The sequence below is a fragment of the Camelus bactrianus genome, chromosome 2 (genome assembly GCF_048773025.1).
Source record: "Camelus bactrianus isolate YW-2024 breed Bactrian camel chromosome 2, ASM4877302v1, whole genome shotgun sequence".
Classification (NCBI taxonomy): domain Eukaryota; kingdom Metazoa; phylum Chordata; class Mammalia; order Artiodactyla; family Camelidae; genus Camelus; species Camelus bactrianus.
Window position 1 is genome coordinate 85,019,193 of NC_133540.1, and position 22,380 is coordinate 85,041,572.

General features: G+C 32.7%; 1 protein-coding gene across 9 annotated transcripts in view; it reads right to left on the minus strand.

The window, feature by feature from the left end:
• The window catches only part of ANKRD17 (ankyrin repeat domain 17), a 155,295-nt gene that overhangs the window by 49,773 nt on the left and 83,142 nt on the right, over positions 1-22,380 (minus strand). For 3 of the 9 annotated variants that reach the window (XM_074344824.1, XM_074344856.1, XM_074344853.1), the window contains exons 5-16: positions 22,159-22,306; positions 20,794-21,027; positions 18,080-18,174; positions 15,929-16,166; positions 14,391-14,582; positions 13,930-14,063; positions 11,989-12,076; positions 10,321-10,448; positions 9,925-10,068; positions 9,255-9,357; positions 7,036-7,788; positions 2,723-2,871 (exon numbers count right to left, since the gene is read on the minus strand). In XM_074344824.1, coding sequence (XP_074200925.1) covers positions 2,723-2,871; positions 7,036-7,788; positions 9,255-9,357; positions 9,925-10,068; positions 10,321-10,448; positions 11,989-12,076; positions 13,930-14,063; positions 14,391-14,582; positions 15,929-16,166; positions 18,080-18,174; positions 20,794-21,027; positions 22,159-22,306 — 2,406 coding nt within the window. The remainder of the gene's footprint in view (positions 1-2,722; positions 2,872-7,035; positions 7,789-9,254; positions 9,358-9,924; positions 10,069-10,320; positions 10,449-11,988; positions 12,077-13,929; positions 14,064-14,390; positions 14,583-15,928; positions 16,167-18,079; positions 18,175-20,793; positions 21,028-22,158; positions 22,307-22,380) is intronic. The other 6 variants (XM_074344847.1, XM_074344843.1, XM_074344834.1 and 3 more) reach the window with 6 other exon arrangements.

Here is a 22,380-nt window from a genome sequence, read left to right on the forward strand (position 1 = left end):
TATAAAGAATGTAAACTCTTATCTTCAGCATTCTTTGAGGTTCAGAAATTATACATTTGAGTCCAGCTAATTCTTATTTGAAATATGAGTTCCCTAATATGCTCAAAAGATCATTTTTCATAAATCATTAGCATTTGAAAAAAGATTTATACACTAAAGCTTTAAAAAATTAATTTATTTTGTTCTTCCTTAAATTAAGATTTATGGTAAATATGCAGTATGGCCAAGGAAATATGCCAAAAAGATGCAAAGATTAAAGACCCATGATCCTTTGCTACCTAGACAGACCCATTTTCTAGATTCTAGACTCAGAGGGTTTTTTGTTTTGTTTTGTTTTGTTTTATTTGAAAGCTGGCTTCACCAAAAATTATCTGTTAGGCAAGGTCTCTTTCCTCACCTGTAAAATGGGAATAGTAACAGTACCTACTTCATGAGATTGTTATAGAGATAAAGTTAAAGAAGTTAGTGTCTGTAAAGTGTTAAGAATGTACATGTTAAGTTTTGTTAAATAAACGAAAGATCCAGTTAATTAAAGAATGTTTAATCTTTCAAGCTAGAGGAAAAATCTTGGTATTAATTTTTTCATTACATCACCTATCTGTAATGGCACAGTATTGTCACACATAAATCAAAATAACCATTATGTAAAATTTCATGGGATTTTTATTTGAGAATCTAGAAAAAACTTCAGATGGATTTAGCACAAAAGAATCTTTAATTTAACACTTAAAGTACCTGTTTGGTATCATAAAAACTAGTAAACTAAAAAACAAAAAATACAAAACAAACAAATAAAAAAACACACTACACTGAAAATTAAAAAAAAATAGTGAACAACTATTTCTGAATATTTATTTTATATTATGCTTTCTCAAACAGGAATTTTCTAATGTCTAATTATGCAATTACGGTAAACTCCAAGAAAAGTACTGTAACTCATATTAGGCTAACCCAACTGAAAAACCTCGATGTAAAGACCAGATAAAAAAGCAGATTTTTATGGAGCCAAACGCAAATCTTTTTACATTAAGTATGTCTACTGCATTTAAAATGTTATTTTTTTAAAATTAACATTTTAAAAGTATTTAAATGTAACTTAACAGAAATTAATTTATGGTTGGTTTAGTAGTATAGTCAGATAAAATTTCACCATCACTATAACAATTTCAAATTCAATAAAATCATGAACATACTTGGTGGAAACTTCTCTGCAGCTGTTTCATTTAAAGGCCTTTTAAAAAAAGAAATCCATTTATATTTTGGTGAAGTTTTTACTTTTCCTTATGGCTCAATTTTTGATCCCACAAAAATTAGAAAATATACTTCTGGTTAAAACATTTACAAACTCAGCAAAAAAGATTAGAGGAAAATAATGCAAATTCAATAAAAAGTTCCATTCAATTTTACAATGCTGTCAATATGAAATGTAAACCATTGTGGTTTATCAAATGAATGTCTCATATTTATTTGTATAGTTGTTCTGTATAGTATGATATTTGTAAGGGCGTTTTTGAAATCAAATCAACCTAAATTTGACACCCAGCCCCACCACTTCTTGGTTAAAAAAAGTGATTGTAAGCAAAATGCTTTTTCCTCTCTTAGCCTCAGTTTCTTTATCAGGAAAATGGATGTTCAAGAGTAGCTACTGATATGTGTAGTCTGCAGAATGAATGAGGTTATTCCTTAAAAATAGCCCCTGACACTTTTAAGAGCTCCAAAAAACTTAGCTCATATAAAACAATAAATATTTGAGAAGCAAGTAAGAACAGAAATACAATTTCCTTTTCACAGTATTGATCGATTGATTGATTGATTAATTGTCACATTTTAATGAAAAGGAAGCTTTATTTTCAATAGTTTAAGAGTATAGGCCTTTAATAGTCCAATAATATACACATTCTCTCTCCCCTAAAATTTACGTTTATAAACAACTGATCACTTATAAGACCATAAGTTTTATAATGTACACCACCACCCTCACACTAGTCCCCCAACTAGGTATTAATTAAAACTAAATAAACTACAAACATTTCTCAGCCCTGAAGAAGGTCATATACACCCTTACCTCATTCAGCAGTCTTCTAAGCTAGGCCTCTCGGCATTTCTTCAGGACAAAACACAAGCTATCCTCTCTTCTCCAACCTCACTTTGCTCTAAGATTTCACAGTAAACTAATTTCTTTAAAAAACTTTTTTTAAAAAAACTTAACAGTGTTATAGACAGACACATAGACTCACTACATACTACAGCCAGCAAGAACAGACACACAGACTCACTACATATTACAGCCAGCAAATTCAGAATTTTCAAAGAATATAAATGCAAGTGAGAGTATATGATATATAAATGAAAGAACCTCTTCTTTTATGTGTAATCCGTTATGAATTTCAAAACATCTTCTAAAACTCATATTCTAATTTAAGTTTAGAAGAAAATACACACTAATCTTAATTAAGTAAGTTCTTTCTTTTTACATCTTGTTCTAAAGTTTAAAGAAAAATAGATTACTTGACCTCGGAAAATAGATCTTCATGATAATTATCAGTAACAATCTATATTTGATATTTTGTGTTTAAATGTGGATTCTAATCATTCTGTAACTGTGGCTCAGGTCTTTGCTCAGAGATAAACAGTCTAAGATTTTAAATCAATGATTAATGCTTGTAATGTAATGATGATATAATTCCAGTTAAAAACCATCACTCCTGAGTCTGGAGCTTACCTGTGCATCAATATCAATGGCAGGGTAGATAGGAAGCATGGCTGAAGGAGAGATGATAGGACTTGGAGTTGGAGTCTGAGGTTGGGAAATGGAAGCAGCAATACTGTGGGTAGGAGTGTTTGACATTGCAGATGCTCTTCCACTGACTGCTGTTGAACAAAATAACTGCACTTAATAAGGATGAAACATTGTTAGGTAACAGTAAGAAATAATTATTAGAAAATATTTAAAGACCTTTAAAAACAAAATGTCTACAGGTAGACTGCCATAGCACTAAGAACTCATTTTCTCGGTTATTTCTGACACTGGACAACAGTCCAAAATGAAAATGTATATTGAGAGTAACTTATTTACAAAAGACAGATTTCCCTCTTACAGTATGTAATCATAAAACCTTAATTCAAAATAACCCTGAAAACAAAAGTATTTTTATGAATTAAATATAGATGCAAATGGTTGTCCATTATATCTTCGTAATCAGAAAAGGAATAAAATATAAAATAGTCAAGTTCAGAAGGAGGAAAATGTGACTTTTACTTGCCAATTTCACACTTTTTATTCTAGAACTAATAAAAGTGGTATCACTGGGGAGAACTTTGCTATTCAATATTTAAAATACTTCCTACTGTTTCATTAACTGCAGACAGCGGGTAGCCCTCAGTATGACAGCATATATATGAAAATTTGATCCTCACACAGAAGTAGTTTCTCACATATAGAATTATTCTGACGGGCATAAAATGCCCACCAATCAATCCAGCAATCACACTGATGCATGAGGACAAAATTTATAGATTAGGGTAGAAATAAACTTATGCATACAATCATCTTTCAAATATAAATTATTGTTAGTTCTTGTAAGTATAATTTTGCCATGACATTATTTTTACCAAAATAAGCAAATTAAGAAGGGGCTAATTAGATCAGTACTTGAGATGGGAAAATTCTCAAGGTGGTAGCAGTTGAGGGTACTTTATTCCCTCATCAACTCACTTCTGGAGTTGATATGTAAACATCAATCCTTTTTCCCTCTTATTAAAAATGATATAGCACTAAAGTCTGGGCATTAATCTTTGAATGAGCAGCAGTAGTGTGGATGTGTATTATCAATGTAGTTATCAACTACATCAGACAGAAAACAATCATGAGTCACAACTGGATCTGAAACCAGGTAAAAGAGATTATGTTCCTGCCAAGAACAAAACTGATATTGACCTTATTATAACACAATTATAAACATGACTGTCAGTTAAGAAATCTATTTTACATGAAATCCTTAGTTCAGGCACAAACATACACTATACATTATAGCAACACACATTCTGTAATTATACATTTTTAAGCCACTTAAAAGCCAAAGGAAAAGCAAAGGAGGAAACAAAACAAAACAAAACAAAACACTGTTTGAATCCTTAAGGATCCAATAGAAAAGGGCATGTACTAATATGTTAAATTAATCATCTATTGACCTTGATATTGGTACTCTATTGGTAGTTTTGTATATTAAGATCAAGATAATTCAAATGTACACATTCTAGGTATAAATTTCAAAACCATATAAAATCTATGGCTCTTAAAATAGATTCCATATTCTCCTTTTATTAGATTGATTTTTACAAATGAAAATGCTAAATACAAAAATCAGCTTAGAATGAACACCAATCTGTCCAAAGAACTGATTTTTATTTCATACTAAACAAAAAAACTAAGTTTTATTGTTAAATGACTAAATGATAATTTACATTTCAATTGGAATAAGTTCTTTTAAAGAACATACTAAAATTAATTTTCTTATTTTTGGTCAAACTGGTTGTTCTCACCACCTCATCTAAAAGAAGACAGGAAAAATCAATTCCCTCATTTCATTTCCTTTACTGCTTGTCACTCATCCATTCTCTACAGTTAAAAGTAACAACTGTAAATATGAAGGTACGTCAAGGAACTCTGGTACAGGTCTTTACATGTGGAACTTCATTTTAGGGTTGGATTTCAGAGGGAAAAACCAGATACTCAGAGGAGTTTTAACATCAGGTAAGGAAAGAGGGAACTTGGGAGCACAGCAAAGGAAAGGTGTTAAGACTGCTTACGCACAGAACCAATTTTGCTTTGACTAGTACAGAAACCAGGGAAGATGGAAGATTTTGGCCAGCCAAGTACTAGAGAAAAAGAGATTTAACCTTGTAAGAGCAGTCTAATAAATGGAGACTAAGGAATAAAGAACAGAGCTTATGCTGAAGGAGGGAAGGAAGACTGAACTTAATGAAGCTGTAAGATATTAAAAACCCAAAGAAAGAAATGGAAATGGTCATTAGTCAACTGAAAGAACAAGTACTACCACAGAAGAACTTTAAAGAAAGGCTGTGGAGGTGAGTATATGAGTATATGTGTATGTTTGTGCACGTGCATATGCATGATGCAGGAATGGGTTGCAGGGAGGTAATTGGATGTTTTTAATCCTGTTCTTTCTTTGGGTCATCTCTCCTCTCCCCATATAAATGAGAATAAACGGGTAAAGCATTTTTACAATATGACAAGTATCTGTCATATTTCCTGAAAAGTTATGTGTGCTAAAAAAAAATTTTACATGAAAACACCTGGAACACATAGGCAAAATTTAATTGTTTTTTGTTTGGTAAACAAATCAACAGAAAAACTACTTTACAAATTTCTGATAATTCTGATCAGCATAAAAATTATACAACTGGTAAATCACTGTTGATAACTATACTCAAGAACATCAGGTAAATTCTGATAGCATATCAAAATTTTAAAAATATTCACTGGTATGGAATGTCTATTCTTCATTTAATTGGATAAATAATGTTTAATTCTATACATTCTTTGGTAGTTCAACTGACATAATAGAAAGAACACCATTATGATCTAGATCAATGGTCACAGAAGTAATATCAAATTTGGGATTTGGAGCTATTGTACTTCAATCTTCATAAGACATCTAATGTTTTTAAAATTATATTCCCAATTATTATAACCAGGTGGTGGTGATTAGTAGTAATTTTCAAGTCCATAGAAAAGATGTATACTTCTTAATATAAGAATCTTACAGTTCTCACTAGTAATTAATAACTTTTTTTTCAATGTAATTATTGACCCTCCAAGATTAGCAGAGGCTTAAAATTTCACATATTACTGTTGAGGTGATACTAAAAGAGGACTGGAAACCTATCTCATTAGCTGGTTTTTTAGTTTCTGAATGTTAGCTAAATATCTCAATACTATACAATTTAGTTTTCTTTCATTCTTTTTAAAAATAAAAGCTAAATTATGTATAATCTCATCATACTATGTCATGCTATTAAAACAGTTTCAAAATTAGAAAAATTCAATCATCTTTTAGGTATAGATCAAAGAATTAAAAGAGGGAAGAGAACAAATGAAAATTATCAAAATTCACCTATTTACTCCCTTTGTTTTTTCCTTTTTCTTTCTTTTCAAGATCTTTTCTTTACTTTTTTTTAATGAACAAAATCATCCTTTTCAGTGTAGTATTCTTATGATTTATAATCCTGTAAAATCTCATTCTACTACTTTGTTACAGAGCTTGAAAAATAAGTACCCCAAACAACTACTAAAACAACCTTCTAAAATATTTCTCTTTGCCGTTGAAACTAATTATAATGGAATAAATTTCTCTGGCTACCCATTTAAAGATACATCATTTATGATACTGTCAGGGGACCACACCTTCCCACAATACAATTAGAAAGAAACTACACATTAACATTCATAGGGGATAAAATCACTGACATACAGTATAAACAAACTGTATTTGGTTTGGCACTTTATTATTGTTGTAAAAGTGTTTATGTGTCTTGTTTTATTAAAATATCCATCAGGTGTGAAGTCTGATCCATTAGGATATAAAATATTTCTGTTCACAAATAAGCCTTCTGATGTACCCTACTAGTTTTTGCACTTCAACTTCTATCAATTTCCTGGTTTACTGGTGTAAATACAGAAGCAAAAATTCTATCAGTATTCTGAACTTAAAGAGAAAAAACAAAAACAAAAACAAAAAAATCAAACATCCACCCAACTACTGACAAACCTAGATTCCCAGCCTACCCACCTAAGCCAGAAAATTTCGGTCACTTGTATTGAATGCGCTAATCTTTAATTTGACCTGTATCCGTCTGAGAATTTCTGAGATTGAACTAATATTTCTAAAAATATACATGGGTCAAGAGTCCAGAAATAGTTCTCAAGCTGGGTAACGTCAAAAAATTCTGGCACATTCTTACTCGCCTTAAGCAAATCATATTTGATACCTGCTCATAACAATATAAACCCACCTGCCATGATGTCATCCAGCGTGTCATTGAGGGTCTGAGCAGGGCTGGCTACCATTAACCCTTGTTGTGTTTCTGTCAGAATTCCTTGCCCCAGCCCTGCCAACTGTGCTTGGCCCAGTACTGGCTGTCCAACTATCACTCCTTGCAGTTCTGTAAGATTTGCGATGGACCCTGGAGGCAAGGGACCTGCCGCCAGAGGCAAAGCTTGAGGCATGGCCAGAGGCTGGATTGGTGCAAAACCCATCTGAGCAGCAGTCTGCTGGGGTTCATCTTTAAGCAAAACAGGATCCACTTGCTGCAACCGTGCATAGTCTCCCTCTGAAAGCTGTTCTCCAACCCCAACAGGAGTTAGTAGTCCCAGATGTTGGCAAGACTGTTGCTGCTGCTGCTGAAGTTGAATTCTTTGAGCTTTAACCTCTAGATACTGCTTTTTTAGCTGCTGCTGAGTTTTCAGTTGTAACTCTCGTTCTACTTTCTGGAGTTCCTCCAAAATCTTTTGCTTCTTCTGAATTTGTTCCTCCCTTGTTTTGTTCAGCTCCTCGATCTTCTCCTTGGTAAGTTGGTCAGCATGAGCCAGTTCCAAGGACTGCAGCTGTGCATTCTTTTCTATGGCTTCTTTTATCCTCTGTTCCAGTTCTGTTAACTTTCCCTGAGCCTCTTCTACAATGCTCTCTGGAGACTGATTGGTGATGTAACCCTGTACATCCTGGCTGTTTGCTGGCAAATGGCTGCTGGACTTTTGTTTAGAAGCAGCTGTGTGAAAAAGAAACCCCCTCAGAAGTGCACATGAATGGCATCCTCATTACAGAGTTACTGTTGGGAGGTTTAGTGCCAACAGTTATGCACCAAGTCATTATATCCATAGAAGGTGAAAATGCACTGTTAAGGAATTAAAAACAAATCCACCTTCTTTATCATAAATATAAAATGTATGTATTTTATGTGCATAGAGGAATCTTTGGGAAATTAATTTCAGAATTTTAAAAATATTACATGGCTAAAATTAGACAATAGAGGGATGCAGGTTTGTGATATCTAAGTGGTGCAATTAAAGTAAAATCTAAGGCTGTGTAGACAGATACCTCGTCTGATCATAAAGATGTAAAAACTTATCATAAGAACAGAAAAATAATGCTAAATTATTAAGATGTAGGGAAAACTTAAACCTCTAAGTCAAAGTTTTTCTACATTTAATAGTTTGTGCCTTTTAAACACACACACATACACACAAAGAGTACCAAAAAGCATTGAGAAGTACCAGGAAATTAAACTCCAACTAAAATATATGTCTTTGCTGGGGACTACCATCTTCAAGACTGATAAAGGTAAGATATAAATTCACATATTCACAAAGCTACCTGGCCAGTAGAGAACTGGGACTCAGTTTCCCTGGAAGAAAAGATGCTGAACTATGACATCCACTGTATCTCCTGACAGCCAGGTGAATAAACATATCTGGCTATGGGTATAGCAATCATTTGTTTGCTATACCAAGTCAAAAAGGTACAATGCTCTAGATTGGTAGTGGTGATTGAAAAGAATTGGTGGAAATATTTAGGGTTCTTGTTGGTAAAATAATATAGGTAGCCAGAAACCAAAAAATTAAAACCACATTGGTTCCTCAAGTAAAACTTTTAAAAGGAAAAACTGATTCAAACTGGTAGCTGTAATCTTCTGGGATATAACTTATGAACATGCATGGTATAACATCCACAAGTCAAATATGGACCTCAGAGTTCTAGAGAAACAAACAAGCATATCTGAAGTAACTTTGAAATGTTGGTTGAGAAAAGGTATTCCAGATATAAAATCTACATTAAACCAGTTATTCTAAAGTAAAATTTAATTTTGACCTAGCTTGTTAATCTTATGCCTTATATCACTCAGAAATTTTAGTAATTTACAAAAATGTCACCCAATTATACCAGCCTAACATTTTAACATGAGTAGAAATGACTAGTTATTAGAGAAAATTACAGATAATCAGAATTGCACCAAAGATGAGCATCTGAATTTCTACTGCTAATACTTCTGATTCCAGCACAAACTAGTACTATTAACTATCTTCTCTCCCAATAACATGCTTTCTTCATTGGTAAAAAAAATTCCTTAATTATGCCAACCTAGTAAAATTCATTTTTTGTGGAAAAATAATTTGGTAATCTTATCATTTTTACTTGGACAACATGTAAGAAACAGTTTTTAGAAGTATAACTGACCTTTATTCCTGATGGGAAGAGTAGTGGCAACATTGGCAGGTGGTTTGTCAGGCTCCTGAGGTGGGACAACCATGGGCAGTGCTTGAACTGGTACACGAGGAGCCTAACACAAATAAAACTGATTATATTTCTGCTTTTCCTACAACTTCCATTATAAAAGATGCTTTAAATAAAGAATAAGTTACAGAGATCTATTCCAAACAATTTTGATATGACAATATCAGACAGTAACTTATTTCCTTAAAATATGCTGGTACCAAATTATTTTATGTGATATTTTTTTAGTGGACTTTGAATTCAAAAGGTTATTATGGCCATAGTAAGAAAGCAAAACAGGGGGAAGGGTATAGCTCAGTGGTAGAGTACCTGCCTAGCATGACTGAGGTCCTGGGTTCAATCCCTAGTACTTCCATTAAATAAATAAACCAGTTACCTCCCACCACAAAAAAATAAAATAATGCCTTTTATATTAAAAAAAAGAGAAAGCAATGCAAAATCATATCAATCTAGAATTTAACTATTACACCCGATGTTCATTAACCATATCAAGTACGTATCTCTAAAGAGAACCATATATTAATTACAAAAAACAATCAATCTAGTTTAATCTGGAACTATGAGCAAAGGTGGGGATAAAGATGATATAAAATGTTTTAGTTTAGAATCTTACCCTATTTAAATCGTGGGATGGGGGGGTTAACTGAGTGACATCTGGTGGAGGGGCTGAAAGCAAGTTATTAGGGTAGTCCAAAAGATAGCAAACAACGCTTGTATGGCCACCTTTTGCTGCTTCTATCAACATAGTCGAGCCATCCTAAAAGAGTGGATATGGAAGAGGAAAAAAAAATTTTTTTAAAGTTAATTTACAGAACCAGTAAGGAAGATAAAGCCAACAGGCCCCAGACACATTAAAATTTAAGGTTTGGTAAAGAACACTTTCCTCTAAAAACAGAAGACAATGAAAACACTGATGATGTCAATGTACGTGGAACTTTTGATAATATTTTGTTAAGCTCAAGAGTAAAGATTAATTCACAATGCTACTTAAAACACTGGAGTTACATACTTTTAAACGGTGAGTAGGATCTGCCCCATGAGCCAAAAGTAGTTCCACCACTGTCAGGTGACCCCCTGCACAAGCCAGGGATAGTACAGTATGGTCATTATTAGCTGTGGTTCTATTCACATTTGCTCCTAAAACAGACAAGGCATGGAAAATTGTTTAATAGGATGTGGTTTCTTAAATTATGGTAAATTTCAAAATCAAAGAGTAGAGAAAACAGTATAATGAAGTCCCACATACCCATTACCCAGCTTCAATGATGATAAACAAGGCTAATCTCATTTTACATATAGCCACATCAATTCTCCTCCCCACCTTGAATTATTTCTAAAGCAAATCTCAGACAAACATGATATAATTTCATCCATAAATATTTCCGTATGTACCATAAAAAGATGATGATAAAAGTATATATTACTCCTAATATAATCATTGTTTTAAAAAAGTAAAATATAACATTTTATCCACATTTTAATATCTTCTGTGGGAAAGATGACTAAAAACCAGTAAAAATAAACCACACTGCCCTCTATGGGCAATATATGGAGAGAATTAACAAAAAATAGAAAGTAACAGTAGTATAATCCATTTTTATTGGGAAATATCAGAATAAAAACAAGTCTATTTCCCCCTAAATATGAATTCATCCCTGATTTGAAGCACTGTGCTATGCATGTGGGAAATAGAAATCAAATAACAGGAAGAAACCGAAATCAGAGTTATTAAAATTAACCAAAAAAGAGAGGCAATAATGACTGAAAATAATTCCATTCTTGAGAATACAACGTGTTATTTATAAACATATACCACAAGTAAGTGTTCGAATAGCCTAAAGCAATTTGACCAGCAAGTTACTTCTGACTTATTTTATTTATCTATAAACAATTAAAACTTGAGATTTCTTTAGTATTTTTGGTAAAAAGAAAACAGCACTTATTGCCTTTTTAATTGTATATGACCTACACAGTCTCTCTGATTACATGTTGAATCAAAGGTAAAATCTTTAGTCTCCTACACTTAGAGTATGATGAAATCTTTAATCTCTTATATTTAAGTTTATGAAAAACTTTTAACTTGAACTTATGTAGTAAACATCTAAGAAACAATTTAAAGGAAGTAATAATATGCTACTTTTGTTATTAAAGATTTTGGTATTCAAAGTAGAATTAATGACCATGAATGAAAATCCTCCATGCATTTTGGCATATTTGTTCCATTTCAATTTTGAACTTTTGTTTTTGGTGCTATATTTATGACCACTTCCATATATTTTACAAAGAAGGAGACTTAGGCCCAAGGAAATATGAATTAGAAAAGTGATTTGCCATCAAGTTAATCAGTGGCATAAATATTATAAAAATCCAGGTTTCGAGATATATTATTACATGAACAGAACAGACTTTAAGCTATCCAAACCCTCAAAGTTTTACAGAAGAAATTTGTCTTTATTGAAATGTTTTTCAATAAAGATGGTACTTGATATGTCAACTCTTCATATTTTGGAATAATTCTATGTGTTGTAGGATGTTTATCAACTACGCAATCACAAAATCTCAACAGCATCCCTCTACCATGTGATACCTCAAAATGTCCTTTACCTCTAAATCTCTCAATACCCAAGGGCAGGGGATAGACACTTCTAGGAAAAATTACTGCTTTACACAAACCTACCTTTACTAATTAAGAACTGAACGGTACAAACATGACCAGCTCTTGCAGCTTTCATTAAAGGAGTTCTTCCACCTTCAGACTCATGTTCCTGTTTAAAAAACACATTTACTTGATACTTATTTTCTAGAGAACGATTGTTCTTTTTCAAGAAAATCAAAAGGAAAAGAACTGGACTAATTTTTGAATCTAAATATATTAAGTAACATGCTTTGAAGCAAATTAAGGAATACATTTTTTAATTTAAACAATCTCAAATTAGAAACATTCTATGGAAATAATTTAGGAACTAGAGTTATATTCACATGATTGTTATGATCTCATCTAAATCTATCCAGGTAATTTTTCCTCTCTCTACAAAAAGGATTGTGGAACTTCAACAGTGAATGGCACTCTAGCACAGCCTTCTCCAAAAATCAACATTATTGGCATTATCCTCATCTACTGCAATTGATTTTCTTCTCGTAAATGTGTATTCTATCTGTATGAATTTCTCTAAGTACATCACTCCCTCTCTTTACAGACTTCCCATTAACTCTATTTTAGCTTTCATAAAAATAACAAGGCTAGTGATAATTTAAATATCTCTAATACCATCAATTACAAGATATGACTAGAGATTTATGGGTCTCAAGAGAATGGAGAACCAATTGCATTATTACAATTGATATTATTAGCATAGGAAAAATGTCCCAATCTTACAGTATAAAGGTTTGAGAAAAAATACCTTTTATAAAGCATTTTATATATAAATATTTTTTACATATGATAATTTTTCTCTTAAGTCATACACTAAGTTGTTTTAATTGCAATTAACTAAGTAAGATTATATTGCTATATGTTCCACAGCCACTGTGGTAAACACTGGAAATAAAGTTGCTAGGCTGAAGAAGCTCAAAACCTAATAAGGAGAAATATGCATGTAATTAGTTAGAATAATATAATGTGCGTCGGAAGTTCTCTAAGAGTTGCACCAACACAGAGCAGAAAGAGACCACAATAGTAATCTAATTTAACCCTCTCCTCTCATAAATGAGAAAAAAGAAGTTAAATAAAATTTAAGTTTAAGAAACCAGTTAATGGAGGAGCCTGTTTTCACCTGCATGTGAATTTCTGCTATAAACTATGAACTTCCACAGGAAAACACATTGGCTTGTTAATCTCAGCCCCACTGAACACATGGATGCTTATGTCTTAACTAAAGTCTACCTTTCTTACTCCCTCACAGGCTAAACTGGAAGACTATTTTCCTCACACACATCTGCTTTATTCTTCCCTACCTCTCAGGCTGTACTCATACTATTTCTTCCAACTGGAGCATCTCTTTTGTCACAATATCGCAACACCTACCTTTCCAACCCTTACCTAGCCCAAAAACATCTGAGATGACGTCTTCACCTCTTCTGAGCTTCTTTACTCTCTGTACTTTCCCTATGACATCCTTTTATAATATATCTTATAATGACCCCAGTTTTTCAACCTTCTTACTAAATTTAGTTATCTGAGGGAAAATGTTATTTATTAAATACTTATCTTTTTAACTCCTTTATTATTTAATAATGCTCTGATACAGGAACAATTGATTTCCTAAGCTACAGTGAAATGCCTCTAAGCTATGTTTGCCTTTTTATATCAAATCAGAAAAGCTTCTAAAAATAGTTAAGTATTTAAGTGAAAATCTGTATTAATTATTAACATACTGAACTCAAAATTTCCTCTTTTTTTAGGGGGAAATTGTAGTAAATTGGATAGTACTGCTAATAAAGAATGGACACCAAATAGTGTAGGGAAAAAAATGTGCCTAAATTTAGATAAAGAATGGCAAAAAGGCCAACATAAAATTAGAAGTAAAGAAAAACCTTTTGTCTATAATCTCCATAGAATTTTAAATTAATTTCTTGTCTTAGTTTTAAATATTAAGGTTTAGAAAGTGACATGGCTTACCAGATCTGCTCCTGCCTGAAGTAAGACATCTGCTACATCAGTATGACCATTTTCACAGGCATATGTTAGTGCTGTGTCCCCTGTTGCTGTTGTTGCATGAACATTAGCTCCTGCAGTAGTGTTAGATACACAGCCTTAATAAAAGAATCACAAGACACAAAAGTGGATACTGAAATTTCTTCTAGATAAGCCATATCTTCTCAAATTAGACAAAATAGCCTTAACCATTTATACAAATAGAAAATATTGTCAGCATCTTTAAAAGCAAAAAAGAAAAATATTAGAAATAGATTACTGCTTAAAATTAAAGCTGCAGATAATTCAAACAGCAATAGGTAAATTATTTATTCAGAATACACACAAAAATTTATCACATTATTTTTCTGTACACATTGCATTATAATATTTGCACTTATATAAATCATATTAAAAAAACTTCTCCCAAAAGCAAAAATGCCTACCTGCAGCTAATAAGTATTTAACTAACTCCAAATGGCCCTCTTGCGCAGCTTCCATTAAAGGGGTAGAACATCCTAGTTCTATATCAGCTCCTGCCTTAATTAGAAAGTCAGCCACTTCCAGAAAGCCTCCACAGCAAGCCAGAGTCAAGGCAGTTTCTTGAGTTTCTTCTGTCTGTGCATTGATATTTGCTCCTAAAATAAAGATTCTAATTACTTAAAGAAAGTCATTAACTTATTCCAGAGATAAATAAAACATGATTATTTCCTAATAAACTATACTTCAAAAGTGAACATATATATTACTTTACTAAATGATAAAGTGCCTCTCGCCTACTCCAGGAGACAGTTAAAAAAAAAAAAAAAACTATCAAAACCATACCCCTGTTTGATGTACACTGCTGGAATAGGATTTATTCAGCCAGAAGATAAAAGCTGGGTGATACAAGAACTTAGAAAATAAACCACATTCCCTCATTATAAAGATTCAACATAATGAAGATAAAGATGTTGATGACAATAATAATAAATAATATTGACTATGCTATTATTTCTCAGGTAATATTGAACGCACTTTTACATATTATTATTAGCTCTATTTTATAGCTAAGGAAACTCAGGTTAATTAACTTGTCCAAGGTCATGACAACATTATAATTATCACTACTATCACCATCACCACAGCTAATACTTAACAGGCACTATATGACAGTGTTCTAAAAGCTTTATACAAATATATAATACTCTCACAACAACCCTACAGAAGAAAAAAATTGAGGTACAGAGGTTAGAAATTTGCCTCAAGTAACAAAATTAGCAAGCAGTAGGTTTGATTCAAATCTAAGAAGTCTGCTTCAAAAACTATGCTTTTAAAATTCTGTATTCTAGATACTACCTTTCAGTAAAAACAGTTTTTAAAAAATGTGCCATTCCTCTTAAATTTGTCCAAACAAAATCTTCACTACTATGATAGATATAAAATTAAGCTACAAATATGGATAGAGATGGGAGATTACTTCTAAATTTAAGGTATCTTAATACTGTAAAGTAACTCACTTTTCCCAAAAGAGAAGCCCAGTGTGTACTGAGCTCCTTGACAGCCTCTTATATGTGCATTCTTGCATTTTCATCTAGTTAGACCTTATGGCAGATTTCCCATACTGCATTTTATGGAACACTAGATACATCAAATATTTATTAATAGTGATTCTGCCCCAAGAGTCAGTCTCTCAATGTATTAGCTGCAGAAATGCTGAATATCATATACGCTCCTATATAACCTACAACCCTACCCCAGCCCTAGTCCTTATTTTTATTTACACAGCACACGTGTCTCTAAAAGCTCTATACTAAAGACATTCATTTGGTTTTGTTTATTAGCACAGTATGGGAGCTACTTTCAAAGCAAATACTTTAGTTTTTGTGATAGGACCTCATTAAAAATCTACTAGAAATAAAAATCAATGAAATACAATTTTTATAAAATTATAATCCTTCATCTTACACATTTATGCTTTAGTGTCTTGACTGGTATTGGTTACCTTGTCCTAGAAGTAATGCCACCATTTCTTCATGTCCTTCACGAGCTGCTTCCATCAGTGGTGTATAACCTTCATCATTGACCTCTTCCAGGCTAGCTCCTCTTTCAATAAGTAAAGCTGCAAGCTCCACATGCCCACCACATGCAGCCAAAGTCAATGGTGATTCAAATGAATCAGCAGGCATGTTCACTTGGGCACCACTGTCAAGAAGTAACCTAGCTACTTCAACATGGCCATCCTAATTATAATGCAATCAAAAAATTAAATCAGCACCATTAAAAAAAGGTTTAAAAATACTTTTCAGTTGCTATACACTGAAGTTTACTGATCTACATTCAAATAAGAATTAACAAATCTGCATTTAACAGTTAAGTAAGCAAGTACTTATTAAGAATTATCTATACTTTTAGTATAAAGTAGTAAGTAGAGATCGAGAATATAAAACATGTAGAAAATGATACGTTCAATCAAGAAGTTCATTAACCATCAGGAAAAAAAAAAACAGTAAGTATATGAAACAAGAGACTACTGTGAGATAACATCAACACTACATATTATAAGCCTAAATGCTAAAAGGGTAAAGTTTAGAAAGGGAAGGTAGGATTTTCATAGAAACCTGAAGGACAAGCCAATTTATGATTAGTGAGAAAAAGAAAAATGCAGTACTTTTTGGAGCAGTGGGGGAATTGAGCATGTTGTGTTAGGGAAACGGGAAAAAAATATGTACAAAGCACTTCTTTTGTTGCTCAACATTCAAATGCCAGTGAAAATTAAGAAAAAGAAAAGAATTTCTTTTAATATCTTCTGCTTCCTTTACTGGTCTCCCTTTCCCACAGCTTTCCTAACTACTGACAACTCCAAGGATCTGTTTTCCCTTCTTTCTTCCTTTGATACACTTTTTCCTTCTATTTATTACCTCACAGACATTTCATCTTCTTTTGAACATGTCATGCCCATCTTTGTCTTGGTACTTGCCATATTACACAACTTTAATGTCCTATTTCTATGGTTACTTTGCTGTTCTCCCTCCATAAGTTTTCTCCCTCTATAAATAGTCAACTCCTACATTTCCTTTAATACCCAATTTAAAACCTTAATGTCTTAGCAAGCCTCCAAATGTCTGGCCCCTACTACTCTCTTTCATCTACTTATAATACTTATCTCCACTGCTTGCAGGTTAGGTCTACAGAACATTCCATTTTAATTTCTTAATCTACATGCAGGTCGTTTCTCTAGTAAGGGTGGCAAGGACGTTTTAAGTTCCTTCTCATGGGGATATTACTGATCTGTTTTACACACATTATGTCATTTAATCCTCACAACAACCCTAGAGTAGGATATTATCCTCATTTTAACAGATGGAGAACTTAAAACCCTCCAAGAAAACTTGTTTGTTCAAAAGAATAATTTATTGAAGCAAACACTGGTATGGCAGTAAAAAAAATGATAAATGGATACCTAACTTTTTTTTTTTTTAACTAGTAATTAAAATTTAACATCCTTTCAATAATCATTCTCTGAAGGGGAGATGAGACAAGAAACTTCAAATCCATCTGAGGCCTTTTTTATCTTTGGCATGTTTTTCTCATAAATCTGTCTATGTTATTCTGATCCATTTTTGTGCCACAAGTCACAGAGCGAGATACAGAAGTTTGTGAGTACTATTACATATTCTCAAGTACAAACTAAAAAAAGAGTTCTTAAAAAAGGAAATCAGGGCTGAGAAAAGACCATGATAGAGGGAGATTATGTAACATAAATAATATTCTAATTTCAAATTTTTCATAAATTACTGGTTTGATGAACACGTTACATTTAGTATTATGTGCATACTCTGCAGATTATGTTCTCTTTAATATCCTTGATAAACGTTTTATTTAAAAAGTCATTTTTTGTGTCAATTATGTAAAATCAGTATAGTTATGTGAGACTACGGAAATGAAGATAGTGCTGTCAAGCTTCAGAAAGCACCTCTGTTAGAAGTTAATGTTGTACAACTAACTCTGAAAACTACTCAGATAGCTAAGGTTCTGCTCCACAATAAGTCTATGATAAACAGAATCTTTGAACCAAGAAGGCACTCACTATACAATGGCTCTCTCTCTAGCTAACATATAAATATATTTCATGTATACATTTCACCAGTCTTACCATACAAGCCTCCATTAAAGCAGTGTGCATTTCATCTGTTTTATGCTCTTGATCTGCGCCTGCTTCCAAAAGAAATCGCACCATCTCTAGGTGTCCTAAACCAAAAGTGTATATGATTACTTTAAAATATTTTGAGAAGTTATATTTAACTTATAGCAATGAATTTATTAGCACAATACTAAAATCAGCCACAAGCCACCCTCAACTATCTAACACAAATTATCCAAGTGACCTTTGCTGTACTACTCCTTACTCTGTTGCCCTAGAAATGGCTGCTACTAGAAGAACCCTTGCTGCAGGTAAGCAAAGATGCCATTAAAATGCAACACCCAGAATATCCTCTCTACAACCTTTTAAAAGCCCAGGCATGCCAGTTATATTATTTATACTATGGACTAAATTAGCTTTTGTGTTCTAGTAGCCTGGGATAATGATCATCATTGAAGTTATTTCTATGAGGAAATGAGCTTCAAGTTTCAATAACTAACTCACAGACATTTTAGGAACAACCTGCTACTAAGTTAGAAACTATATATAAACATATTCTCAAAACAACACCATTTACATTTATTTATTTAGATATAAACATATACACATACACCCATACATAAACATACATACATATTTATGTAGTTCTAAATAAACCATATGCTTCAGTTCACATAAAGATACCTTATGAGTAGTTATAAAGCATATAAATTATATTTTAAAAAGGGCTTCAGATAGTAGCAAGAAACAATAGAAAAAAAGACCAATTTTTTCCCAACTTTATCTGGAATGAGCTGCAGTCAAGTCTCAATCAATTGGGACTGAGGGGAAGGAGTGGATGATGGACTCACAGATAAACAGTTAGAATAAAACTAACTTTGGTGAGAAGTATAGCATCTATCACACCTTATTTTTTATAACTACCTTATTTTTAACAAACTATCTCTCTTTCCTCTCATTCTCCCTTCCGAAAGATGCACATCAGTGTCTAGTCTCAGCCTGAATTCTATCCCTTCCCAATCTTCCCCTTGTCAATCTGTGTCCTAGGAGACTCACCAGAAATAAAAGGAAAGAGTCTCCATAGATTCTTGGAAGTAGCAGAGATGTTCTCCACCAGCTCAGTTCTATATTCAGCTTCTCTAATTAAAGCCTGCAAGCCCCAACCTCAAATGCCCCTTTTGGAAAGTAGAGGGGTAGGGGAAGGCTACAAGCAGAGAGGGAAGAGTAGTTATATATAGCCCCATCCCAAAGTTCTCTGGCCAGCTGGGTCTCAGTAGTAAAATACAGCCAGTTCCAGGTTCAAAAATATTTGTGAAAAGGTGAGAGAGCCACCCAATCAGCCTGCCCTGGAGAGGCTGCCCCAAGGCTTATTTCCTCTCCTCCCAATGAAGACCAACCTCTGTCTAATTAGTGTACAGAACTGGAGAAGTAAGAGACCTCAGCTGTGCTTCCTAAGCACCCTTAATCTGAATTATCTGTAACACCAGACACTCAGAAGTCCTTTAGAGCATATTTTCATATTTAACTTAAATTTTAGTCATTTATGTGTTTAAGGATTATTTTAGCCATGTGTTTAAATGAAATTATTCCTAAAGACCTAACAAAACCTTGGCCACTCAGAAGTAAAATGAAAACAAACAAACAAAAAAAGAAACCAACACCAGGATGAGGGAATCAAAGCCCTGGGTGCAAAATTTAAGGAGATACTCACTTACAAGCTTGTGTATGTAAAGATTCAGCCACTGAGAGTGAGTGCATCCTTAAATATTGTACCTTGCCTTGCAAGAACTTTTTATTGATGCCTCAGGGTCAAAAACTTATCATTTATTTTATGATACAAACGTGACACAGCTGCAGATCGTAGGAAATGCTAACCTGAATGGCGATGCAGACATAAAATTTTATGCAATTTGCTTTTTAAAAAGTTTCTTAGTTTAAAGCCATTATCATAAAGGTTGAGTCTGAAAACTGGCTCTGTGACTATCTTTTTAGAATCTATAATCTAGGGCATTAATTAGCTGAAGACGAAGTATCTTTTCAGTCAATTACCTTGTCCTTCCAAAAGAAGATATTTTTCTGTATTTTCAGGTGGGGTGACACCATTTAAAACACCATGTACCCTCTTAGTACAGCTATATATGGGTAGGTGTTCTCAGTGTCAACCAGCTCTTCTAACTTTATTAAACATGCTGATAATACTCTAAAATTGTTCGTTTGAATACAAACTTCCCCATCATTTTCATTTTTCTTCTCATATATCCTTTCTTCAATTTTTCTCCTTCCTGGTATCATCAGAAATAGCTAAACATCTTTTTGTTAAGAGGTCATTCTGGCTTTTATTGCATTTACTTTAAACTCACAGGCTAAATACTTCTGGATTCAATAGGATTTGTTTGTGTGAACCAAGCAAAATATTCCAACAAGTGAAACCATTAAAATATATAGTGAATATTAAAATTAAATAACTGTTTCTAATAAAACAACTGGATCGACATTCATTTTTCATTGACAATATTCATAACACTGAGTGTATATTTTATAAGTTTAATATATAAACTTTACATGTTAAACTTTTTCAAACTGAAACATTTTAAACACTAATACTTTAAACACTAAACATACTATTACCACATTTTAATTTTACTTTTTAAGTGAAAAACCATACTATATAAAGTAACTCTCATTTCATGACTTTAAAAACTTAAAAAAAATTTATTATACGGTACCTTTGTAACAAGCTAATGTAAGGGCACTCTCTTTAAATTCATTGGAATGCGTATTAATGCCAGCCCCATTTTCTAGCAGCAGTCTAGCTACTTCCACATGTCCAGCACTTCCAGCTTCCATAAGAGGAGTATGACCATTTTCATTATGGTCCTCAATACTAGCACCGGATTCCAAGAGCACCTTTACAACATCTACATAACCTCCAGCACAAGCATATGTAAGTGCTGTGTTGCCTATTTTAATGAAGAAAAACAAAGACATTAACATAAGATACCAAAATAAAACAGGTTTATTTATACCATCAAGAAGAAAACTGAAATGGGAGACTATAACCTTAATAAATGTAGATATTAAATATATAATTCTTTTCTTCATTGCATTTAATCTTACTGAAATCAACTCCCTATTCTTTCAATTTAAAATCAGGGTCAAACACATATGGAAAATCAGATACACTTATCACAATTGTAGAGCTATAAAAAACACTGAGCAATTCTGAAGCTAACTTTCCATATGAGAGAAAAGTTATGTTCATTCTAACTTTAATCAGAGAAATGTTTCCCAAGCTTTTTTTTTTAGGATTGTAATTATTCATCATATATACATATACCTCATACTGTTGTTCCTTTTAATTACATATTTGTTTTTACTACAAGTTTAAACAACAGTTAACTGATCAAAATTAAAATAATTTCAAAAACATTCCCTTAAACATCTCCCATGTTACAGGGAGAAATAAAGTAAACTTCTGGGTAAAAATAAGAATTTCTAAAAACCCACTTAAACTAGAACCTGCAGACCTTTAAAATTATTTAAAATATTAAATAAATTTGAAAGTCTTACATGAAGGAAGTGCACAAACTATATTTTCATATATTTTAGAGCTTTTATACAAATCTATCTATGTCCAAGTTTGAAAGAAAAATAAATTGGTTTAGACTAACATGTCCCTTGTAAGACGCAATTTTTCATTATACTTTCTTCTTCTGCAGGCCACAATTTAATAACACCTGCCTTTTGTTACATATCCTTCTTATTCTATTTTCCCTTACCTTCTCCCCTGATAAATAAGAAACCTGGGTTCAAGAGCTGTAGCTTACACTTATCTACTTTCAAGAGGATGGTCCTTCTCATTGGGCCAGTGTTTAATACAAAAGGACCAAAGCCAAGTAATTGCCCTCACACGCAAAACTGGAGAAATGTCAATTCAAAATACATTCTATATACTTTAAATCCAATGCACAGACTTACACAAATGTGCGGCATCGATAATTGCAAAAGCATCACTAATTATCACTTTCATGTGAACTAATTACTACCAAAAGGTGTTCATATTTAAAAACTGAAAAAGAAATATACATAACCTGTTGAAGACTGTGCATTGACATCAGCTTTATGAGCTAGCAGCAACTTCACAATTTTGACATGTCCTCCATTAGCAGCAGCCATTAAAGGTGTAATGTCACCTTTGATTCCCCTATCTTCCACATTTGCATGCATTGCCAACAAAACCTTATGAAAGAAAAATTTTAAAGGGCATTAGAAAATGGTATCATCAACATTTATTATATACACATATTTATGTA